General features: G+C 46.8%; 1 protein-coding gene across 1 annotated transcript; it reads right to left on the reverse strand.

The window, feature by feature from the left end:
- Window positions 1–4055: 4055 nt before the first annotated feature.
- On the reverse strand, window positions 4056–9380 carry LOC123123429 (probable methylenetetrahydrofolate reductase). Its single transcript, XM_044543930.1, has 12 exons — window positions 9084–9380; window positions 7874–8056; window positions 7655–7715; window positions 7485–7567; window positions 7135–7308; window positions 6539–6712; window positions 6363–6463; window positions 6158–6269; window positions 5620–5700; window positions 5347–5524; window positions 4802–5136; window positions 4056–4267 (listed from the first exon to the last, which is right to left on the reverse strand). The coding sequence occupies exons 1-12, from the start codon at window positions 9300–9302 to the stop codon at window positions 4184–4186; spliced, it is 1785 nt and encodes a 594-aa protein (XP_044399865.1). The 5' UTR covers window positions 9303–9380; the 3' UTR covers window positions 4056–4183.
- Window positions 9381–10607: the final 1227 nt, after the last annotated feature.

The raw sequence follows: 10607 nt of genomic DNA on the forward strand, positions 1-10607 counted from the left end.
TCGGACGTGGACACCAGATGGCTGTGCTCGTTTCGCTGCTGGGCTTTTTATTTTACTAGCAAAAAAAGAGCCGTGCGTTGTAAGGGGAGAGAAAATAACACAAGCTCTTAGTCTAATAACCATGACTCAAGACCAGTAGGTTCATGTCATTTATTTTAACATGGCATCATATTTGTGTTGCCGACGATGACCTCAGTGCTCACACAACGAAAACGTGTTTAAATGCGATTAGTCCTAAGGTCTCTCTCTCTGAATAAAATGAGAAATATGTTGTTTTTCCCCGAGAGGTTGTTCAGAGGTATGCATGCCTGATTATCGATGTTTTCTTTTCTCTCAATCTGGTTTTAATAGGTGTTTTTGAAATTGGTGGAACAATTTTTAAAATCCATGAACATTTTTTTATTTAACGAACATTTTTTGAAATGCATGGCATTTTTTGAATCAGCAAACATTTTATGAGAATAAACTATTTTGTAAGTCATGAATAGTTTTTGAATTTTAAAGATATTTTTCCATTCATAAACATTTTTAATTTATTTTTTAAAAAAATATTAACATTTTTAATACAGGAACTTTTTTAAAAATCATTCAATGTTTTTATTTCCCGAACATTTGTTTTCAAAATTTCAAACTTTGTTTTTCTAAAACCGCGAACATTCTTTTAATCCACTAACAGCACCAGACGGTGGCTATGCTTGTTTCGCTGCTGGGCTTTTTATTTTGATTCGGATTAGCTAGCATTACACAATGCCTAGCAAAAATAAATCTGTTCAAGAAATTTCTGGTGAATTCCATGAGTACATGTAGTACAGAATATGAAGTATTCTGTAACGGGATTGCTAAGTCTCAGTCGACTGAGACTTAACCAAGTCTTAGTCAATGCTATATTCGTAGGATCTTACGACTGAGATCCGTGAAAAATTTTCTTTTCAGTTTTTTTTTACTTGTTATATCACTTGACTTAGACTTGGTTAAGTCTCAAGACCTAGACACACCCATCGTGTAAATAGTCACGTTGCAGCTTCGTCGTGCTCATCCGTGATGGTATCTCTGTGAAGTTGACATCGACACAGAAAACGGGCATGTGAGTGAGTGCAGTGCGGCGTTGATAATGCTCCTGTGCTATGTGGAACACCTTCAGGCGTCGGCGACATCAAGGACGTGCATGCATGTGTGGACGGCGGGTGTCCTTTCTGCTTTTTAAATTCACTAGCAGGCGGAGGCTCGGTGGCACGGCTTTTGGGGGAGCAGTTTTTCGGATGCTGTTTTCTGAACCATTTTGTATATTTTCAGAGATTCGTAACTAAGAAAAATATGAAAATTTTATAGTTTTAGCCGCCTAAATACCCTTCTCCCCCACGGGGCATGGTATCTCTTCGATCATATTTTCATATCTAACCCCCATTGTTATTCCCTCACACTTCCTTGGGCACATTTGAGCTATTCTTGGGGACTAGGAGGGAGATTTGAGAGGGAAGCTAAAGCAAGTTGAGATCCAACTATTCCTCCTCTTTTGGCTGATGAAAGATTTGAGCATTTGAGCAAGTTTCCAAGACTCTTTGTTTTTTTTTTACTCTTGGACTGGCGTCAGTGTCCCCGATGAGCTTCCAAATTGTGGATTACCGTGGAGTTTTTTATGGTTGTAGTAAACTTTAAGGCCAAGGTCGGATTGTTTGGTTTTTTTTTAACGATCGGTTTGTTTGGTTCGTGAGAATTAGAGATGGAGAATGAGAGTTGAGGATGAGGGGATTAAAAGTCCACTAATTGTTTACTGGGAATGAGAGTTTAAGTGAGAAAAGGAATGAGAGTTGATGAAGCCAACTCCCACCGATTTGTGTTGATGGCGGGTCTTGTTAATTTGTCACTAGGCTCCATCTCGAACTAATTTTCATCATGTATCAAACAAGGAAATATTTCCCACACCTAATCCCTCCAACAAAGATTAGCTTCCCTCCAAGGACATGAACTTAGAGATACATCATCGCTCATGCCAACTTTACCTTTTTCCTATCTCTTATTACTTTTATAACTAATTTAGGTTGCTAAATGGCTTATCATATATGATCTTGGGTTATTTACATTTGTAGAGAACTTATAATTCTACAAATATCTAAAATCACCTGCAAAAAGATTACAATTCGTAGTCGCCTATTCAAACCCCCCTCTCTCCCTAGTTGACATTTTTTTTTAAACGGAGGCAAAAGTTTTGCCTCATCTCATTAATAAAGAAGAAGAGAATTGTCCGGTTAATTAACGGAAAACCGGGCGAAAACCGTTACAACATGCCCACACAGGACATCCCGGGCGACCTGGCAACCCACACAAGAACGCACACACGCCGTCGAGGAGAAAAGCGTCAAGGTAGCAATCCGGTGTCATCGTCGTCACACCTCCGCCAGGGCGACTCCGACTCCACCATCAACGACCACCGATGGAGCCCTCACCATAAACGAGCGTCGAGGCTTGCGCCGGACAACGCCAAACAGTCCACCGCACGAGCTGAAGACCAGGCAGCTCCGACTCTGGCGACGAGCATTGCAGGGAGAAAGCGCTGGACCTGCGTCGAGCCAGTGCCGGAACCGATCACCCGTCTCGTGTTATCGTCACCGCGAAAGCACCTCCTCTGCAGCTCCGACTTCAGGAAGACAAGTGAGGCTCGACAACCCCTCGAACACGCCGGATGAGACCGACTACCAAAGCTCAGCAGCAGCCCAACTCCGCCTGAAGCCGCCATCGTTGCCACACAAGAAGTTGCGGCACATCACCATTGCCGGACGCACACCTGCCGACCGCAATGCCGCGAGCGTCCAGCCCATGGAGCGCGCAAACGGGATCCAAAGCTCTTCAAGACGACACCCCAAAGAAGGAAGCGACGATGTCGACGCCGCCGTCCGACCTGACAGGGCCTTAGGCTTTCACCCGAAGAGCTGGAACCGAGGGTGTGCAGGGGGTGGACTCCACGGCGACGCTTCCAAGGAGGTGACACGACATCCGCGGACGCCGACGCCGCCAGCCGGCAAGATCCGGCAAGCTTTCGCCCGAAGCACCTTCCAACACCACACCCACACGCGAAGCACTGCACCGCTGACCCGCACACCTCCCACGAAGTCATCGTGCCATGACCAAGTAGAAGCCACCACATACCTCGCCGACGGCTAGAAAGATGCCACCAAGCCTGATCCGGCAGAAAACGGCCAGATCTAGCATCCCACCGCCGCTGCAACAGCACAGAGACCTCCAAAGGCCGGCACGCTGCCAACCATTGCGAAGACGAGCCCCTCGTAGCAGGAAGGGGAGGGCCGCGCCCGCCCCGACTCGCCGGAGATGGGCGTCCGGCCGAAGAACCGGAGCCCGCCGACGAAGCAAACCGCGGCTGCCACCCGTGAGAGACGCTGCTATAGACCAGCAAGCCGGAGAAGAGCCACGGGGACGTGCCCCGAAGGCCTACTGGCGCCGCTGCCGAGGCCACTGTCCCGCCTGGAGCCGCCGAGACGCGCAACAGAAAGGGGATTGAGCCTCCCCCACCTCGAGCGCCTGCCGCCAGACGAGGAGAACCCCGCCGCACGCCGCGCCTTGCGCGCCCACGCCGCGCCACCCCCCGACCGTGGCCACCCCCGCCAGATCTGCGCGAGCTCCGCATCGAGCTCCCGCCGGAGCGGACGGCCCGCGCCGCCCCCGCCCGAGCCGGAGGTGAGGTAGACCCCGCCGCGCGGGCTTCGCCCGGCGACGTCCGCCGGCGGCGGTGAGGGGAGGAGCGGACGGCCGAGACTGAGCGGCGGCGGCAGGGTTCGCTCCCTGGCCGCCCGCGGGAGCGACCTGGGGAGCGCTGGCTTTTCCCGTGTTTGTTTTGTCCAGTACACAAAAGATGGCCGCAATCCTTCATAGATGAGTGGTTCTCGTTTGAAATTATAACCCAAGTAATGAACCGAGCTTCTATCGTGGCAGTAAACTGTATTACCACATATACACATTAAAAAAGCTTCAACTCATCATCGGGGAAAATAAACCTAGGTAACAAATAAGCTAGACAAGAGGAGAGACTGCACACGAAGAAGTAACAAAGATCGAAAAGTCTTATTCATATTGAGTGGTTTGGATAAATCGACAGAAATCACGACAAATCATATTACAGGACTCTAGCGGAGGGCGGTCAAACACAGCATACTGTAAGGTATCATCGAAATTAGATCTCCTTGAATGCAGCAAAGAGGTCCCCGCTGATGTAGTCATTGTCCACGAGGCTGACCAAGTAATAGCTCTTCTGAATCTGCAAGTGAAGAGCAAGAAAGATGTCAGCGAAACCCCTAGAGATATATTATCTGCTTGCTGTGGTATCGACGTTATCTTTGCAGCATTTCAGAAGTAGCAATATATCGGAGTGTCAGTGGAACTTAGGTAGATGTGTTATATTATGGAGGCCAGGTGGAAATGGTTAGATTATGGTTCAGAGAGCATGTGGTACCAAAACAATTGTAATATCTCTTAGTATTAGCTGATTGTCTGAAAGGTGGTTCTCTATTCTAAAGACAAGTTTTTAGCAAAAGCTGGGAGATATCAAGACTTGTAACTACTCCCTCCATTCCTAAATATAAGCCCTTTTAGAGATTCCAATATGGACTGAGTGAATCTACACTCTAAAATACGTCTATATACATCTGTATGTAGTCCGTATTGAAATCTCTAAAAAGGCTTATATTTATAAACGGAAGGAGTATAGCTAAATGCAAAGCATTTATCTGCACAAAAAGTTTCTTTGAGCCTGTTATAGCGCAAGAAAGAGCGACGGGCGATCTGAAAGTACCTGCTCTAGCAGCTCCCTGGATGAGTCACCCTCCGGGAACAGGCAGGCCCATCCCCTGGACCAGATCTCAAACGCTTCATCTTTCCAGACCATGAAGCTCGCCGAGTCAACGACGGTAGGCTGGATGATCTCCTTGCCGGGGAACACACCCCATGTGACAGCGTTCACGGCGTTCGCAGGGATGTTTGAGATCGATTCCCCTTCCTTGTTCACAGCTATGTACGTGAGGGAAGGGAATGCCTTGCTCTTCTCAATGAGTTGGCCCAGCTTCTCCTTAGCGCAGAAGAATTCAACGTAGGCCTTCTGGTAAACATAGCCTCCTGGGCCGCCCCATCCTGCAAAACAGAACAGAAATAAAGCAGGTTTGGTAAGGCACGCACCATACAGAGCGGCAGAAACACTAATGACCCAAGGATGTAAAGAAAGCGTTACTAAAGCAAGGATTGTAAGGTTTTATTTATGTCTGAGTATATCGTCTCTACCTAAACCTTCCCCCAGCAGTACCAGAAGAAGACCAAGCATACAGCAAAGCAGATTTGACGTACCAACACTAGGAGACTCGGATTTCTCTGCATTTACAGCAGGTTGGCTGTTGATGGTAAGGAAACCCTTTGAGTTAATCTTCACCAGCTGATCGTCAATTATCGTCGTCTCAGGTTGAAGACCATCTAACTCGGACCATGGGCTGCTTTTAAGTTTTCCTTCACAGAAGTTCACGAACCGCTGTAGGTGAGAAAGGCGGATTAGCAAAAACATTGACACCTTGAAATTGTTTGGATGGCATACAGAGTATTACTATCATGTAGTTCAAGAGTTACCTCATTAATATCTTGCACAGATTTCAGTGGAACAGCCCATTCCTCTTGGAGCTTCTTACCACGTCCACGTGGCCGTGTGAACTGTGAAAGAGCGGATATGTTATCGCATACAACTATAACTTTATGAAATTTAAATCACAAAAAAGCAGGCCCACTACTAATGGTAATCTTTGAAACAGTGAATAGCCAATGCCAAACAACTGAATTATGTTGCATGGGCAGATGGTTGAATTGGTACTAAGAAACAGATAAATGTTTCTTTTCGTAGAAAACTAAGAGACAGAGCCCATCAATAAGAGTGTTGGGCAACCAATATTTTCTGCTGAACCAACATTTCTGGATCTTATGTAAATGTTCACTTTCAACTATATTTCTTTCTGGAAGACAAAGTCTACAAGTTGTATATTTTTTTAACAGAAGTCTACAATTTGTATTGATTCTGGATTTAGAGTGTTATGAAGATGTTGCATGCAGTATCTGTGCAAAACTGTTGTGCATACCGTTATTGTAGACTCAAACAACAAGACAATGAAATTACCTGGTGATCATTAAGTGCTCCGTATGATGGGTTCCTGGAATCACCCCACCGTCCATGTGGGTATTGATCCCAACCAGTGGTCCTTGAAATGTAACTCTTTGGTCTGTTGGCCCTGCTCAGTTATATCATAGACAAGACTGAATGAGTATATGTGTAGTACTAATACTCAATCAACTTTCACAAAGAAAAATTCAGAAAAATTTACCAGAATATAGGGCGAACATCCTCTTTGACACGGAAAACATTAGTTGGTGGCCTCCAAGGTAATGTTCTTGAAAGCTTGGACTCCTCTATTAATCCAAGATTCTGGAAAAAAAAAAGTCAAGGCGTTAGAAACTCGTCAAAAAAAAAATATTAAATCGAGCAAGACAAGGAAATCACCATCAGAATTGCTAAAGCAGTCTTCTCCATGTTTAGTGTGTACAGGTGCAAAGTCTTGATCCCACTAGCCAAAATTTTCTTGCACATCTCAGTACCAAGGTGAATTCCATATGCTTTCACAGCCTCCTCATTGTCTTTAATAGGATCCAAGGCAGCAGTAATCTCAGCTGGTATCTGTTTTTACAATTGAAGTGGCATTCTATTAGTACCACAATCCGAAATTCAGTAAATGAACAAAATATCAGATTCTACATATTTTATATGTTCGATGTTTGTTCGTTTATCTCCCATCAAAAAGGTGTAGTGTATCAGAAGCAATCCACCCCTTCAGGTGCTCCCATGAATCCCAGTTCAAAATCCGGTGCAAATGGCCATGGAAGATTCCAAGAAATCGAGATCAAGGGTGATATACTGAAGGGAGATAATGAAGGTACTAGTAAAACATGTCTTTTTTCCCTCCTGTAATTTTATATAATGACCCAATAAACCAATTTGCCTTGTGTTTTGGGGAAAGATGTGAATCCAAAGGGGGGACGGGCCAGATACACTTTCCTCCATGTCATTACTTGTGATGGAGCTACAGAAACACACCATACCTTAGTTTTGCAGAATCCAGTCATGCGCACAAATCCTTTGTAGTTATTTATTGGCATTATGCCAGGAACGATAGGGCAGGTTATACCAATCTGACGGCAGTCGTTCACAAACTTGAGAAAGATATCGGTATCATAGAAAAGTTGGGTGACTATAACGTCAGCGCCAGCATCAACCTGCAGAGAAAATGTAGGTTGAGAATGAAGCTGACCAAGAGCAATTTTATGCTCAACAAGTACATAGGGTATGCAACATGTTACATCATTGGGGAAGAACAATCAACAGGGATAGCCGGATAGTAACCATACAGTTTTCATTTTCAACTAAAAGAACCAACAAGATTGAAGAGAACCTTTCTCTTCAAGTAAGCAAGATCTTTGCTATATGCTTCCTCCGTAGCCCCTTCCTCGCCTAGTATTACCTCAGGGTGTGCCTCTGACATTTGAAAAACAGAAATGACAATTATAATCTGTAACATTGAAACTGTCCACCGACTGTAGAGAGAAGCTAAGTTTTGCTAACCTGGATAGCCAGCGACAGTTATGCCAAAGTAATCACCATACTTGGCTTTAATGTGCTCCACCTGCAATTGGAAAACAGAAGGCATCAGGACTCAACATCTGAAATCCAAGATATCAGAAGCAACAGCAACAGCAATAAGCTTGCCATCATGTCCATGCCTCTCCAATATAATAAGACTTCATTACATTCAATCTGTTGGAAGAAGTAAGAGGTACTTACCAGATCTAGAGCACAAGAAAATCCACCAGCAACTTGAACAAACTTGTCCTGGCCATGTGGAGGATCTCCTCTAAGTGCGAGAACATTTTGAATCCCGTTGGACTTAATGGTATCCAAAGCATTATCGATCTTCTCCACTGGCATGTTGGTGCACGTCAAGTGCATCATCGTTTCCACGCATACCTGCAAAATAATAACATGGAAATGTTAAAAGTCCAGACAATATTTATGGCAGCAACACAAGAATCATTGAAAATTTAAAGGAAGCCTCAGAATTAATTTGGAATTATCCAGAGCAACATATTGGCATGACAGAATGTTTGCAGTAAACTTTAATACTATCAAATGAGTGTCTTCTTCCAAACTTAAAAAAAAACAGTCACTACTTTCCATGGAATTACACATTAACAATTGCACATTTCCCTGTCCCCACATAGATACACCCAACATTGAGCACATGACATAAGAAATTCAGACCACGATGCCATGAAACCCAGACAGGAAATCCTAACAAAATGACTCATCCCAGAAAAACTCAGAAAGCAAGTAAGCAACAAGCCCCTTACTGAGAGTGTTGACCGAGTCAGAATGGATGAACTCAGGGAGTCAATGTGGCTCAGCTCATCAAAATTACTAATCTCAACAAAGCCCCTACCGTTCCATAGTTTAAATGTGCGTCGAACTAAGCATTACAAGCATAAAAATAATAATATAACACTCCCCTGCTCACTTTGAAGCATAAGTTAGCAATAATTGTCTCTTAAACTCAGCTAGCAAGTAAGCAATAATTGTCTCTTAAACACAATCAGTAACTAAACCACATGGAAGCAGATGAACTCCTACTTGGCATCAGTTCCATTTCATCATAAATCAGCTGTTGGCACCAAATGCGCCCGCTCAATTTTGAAATTGGAGTAGAAGCAATCTAAACTAATTACTATTCCACCAAACTCCATCGAGACGAAGCGACGATTCCGCAAGCAAATCCAATCACCCTAAAACCGAAAATGCTTCCCAGCACCCCCTCACGAATTACAGAGCCTCGCATTGCGCCTAAATCCTAGCCGGATCAAACCAGCCAAGCAAACCAATCGAACCCGGCACATCTCGCCAGCGGGAGGCGCGCCGAAACAGAGCAGATCAGATCAGATCGCGCGCGCTCGGAGGGGGTGCTGCGAGCGAGCGGTAGGAAGGCGACAGACGCGCGTACCATGTTCTGCATGCGGTTGGCGATGTCGAGGGTGACGTCGGCGGTGGATCCGCCGGCGCCCCAGGTGATGTCGCAGAAGTTTGGGCCGTGCGCCACCATGCGGTCCATCCGCTCGAAGAGGTTCTCGACGCCCTCCTCCGTCTTGGGCGGGAAGTACTCGAAGGAGAAGACGGTCCGGCCATTCGCCGCCGCCTCCTGGATCTTCTCGATCACCTTCATCTTCCTCTCCCTCTTCCTCTAGAACCTTCCCACGGCTCTAATGGCGTCGGGGCGGGTGGACGAGGGGTAGCGGCTGGTGGCGAGTGGGTTTATAGGAGATCTGACTCCACCAACCACTCCCGCTGGATGGGCGCGGTGCACGAGGCTGGCCCGCTCTCTGCCCGGTGGGGCCTGGTTGTATGCGCGAAGGTGGTTAGGTGTGGCGCTTGTGGGACGGGTGCACGGAGGTCGTGGTGGGGCGGGTGCACGGTCCCCCGGCGTCGCTGTCCTGCACCTACCCAAATGTGTGGGCAGGACACTGACCACTGCCAAGCCGGGTTTAGAAGTCTGGCTCGCCGTCGCTGCCATGTGGGCCCCCTGAAACTCGGTGAAGATTTTTCTATGCGATCTCATTTCGGAGTGGTAGGCAACGACATGTCTACCTACGTTTGATTCTCGTGGGATTCTTCCACGAGCGCTGTGGACTTCCGCTGCTTTGGTGATCCGGTGACAATTGCCAAAATATATGTAAAAAAGAAAATTGAGTGGAGCTTGCCATATGTGATTGAATTGCCACTGAATATTGGGGGTGTTTCCATGTACGTAAAAGTTTCGACATTATCGGAGCACCAGAGGTCGTGCAACACGTGGACATAATAATCCAAGAGAAAAACAAAGGAAAAATAGAGATGGGGACAGGGCCACTCCTGCCGACTCGCCCAGCTCCACAAAAATGGAATGGGGTGGCGCCATCGTGACAACAATCTCGATTCGCCTCTTCTTGTCATCTTCTCCTCTACAGATTCAAAACAATGTATAGCAAATCAAATTTTGTGGAGCTGGATCTCAAGAAACATACTCCCTCCGTACCATAATGTAAAATCGTTTTGCAAGCTCGGTCTTATATTATGGGACGGAGGGAGTGCGTCTTAATTAAACTCAAATTCTCATTGTAGCAAAGCCAAAACATGGGGAAATGTAACAAATTTTAGCACATTGATCTTGGCATGCTTGATGCCATGAAGACGGGGCCTCATGGGTTGCTCCGGCGGCTCACGAGGCGACCACCGCCGCCCCGCCCAACCACCCCATCCTCCGCGCTCCTCCCCTCGCCGTCGACGGCCTCCGGCCGGCCCGCGGCGGCGGCAGGGCGCTCCCTCCCCCTCTCTCCCATCTCCCTACCCTCCAGGCTCCGTCTTCTCCAGCCACCGGCGAGATCCAATCTGGCCCCTGCGTCTTTCCTCTGTCCCTGTCGGGCGTGGCCTGCCTGGTGGCGGCGCGGTCCTCGGCGGGCGGGGGGTTGCGCGGGCCATCGCCGTTGGGCTC

The sequence above is a fragment of the Triticum aestivum genome, chromosome 5D (assembly GCF_018294505.1).
Source record: "Triticum aestivum cultivar Chinese Spring chromosome 5D, IWGSC CS RefSeq v2.1, whole genome shotgun sequence".
NCBI classification, from domain to species: Eukaryota; Viridiplantae; Streptophyta; class Magnoliopsida; order Poales; family Poaceae; genus Triticum; species Triticum aestivum.

Coding starts and splice junctions, on each gene's coding strand:
- LOC123123429 (XM_044543930.1), bottom strand. CDS start 9,302: ATGAAGGTGATCGAGAAGATCCAGGAGGCGGCGGCGAATGGCCGGACC. Junction 7,716..7,873: donor TTTCTTGTGCTCTAGATCTG/GTAAGTACCTCT, acceptor TTCCAATTGCAG/GTGGAGCACATTAAAGCCAA. Junction 5,701..6,157: donor GAGCACTTAATGATCACCAG/GTAATTTCATTG, acceptor GCTCTTTCACAG/TTCACACGGCCACGTGGACG.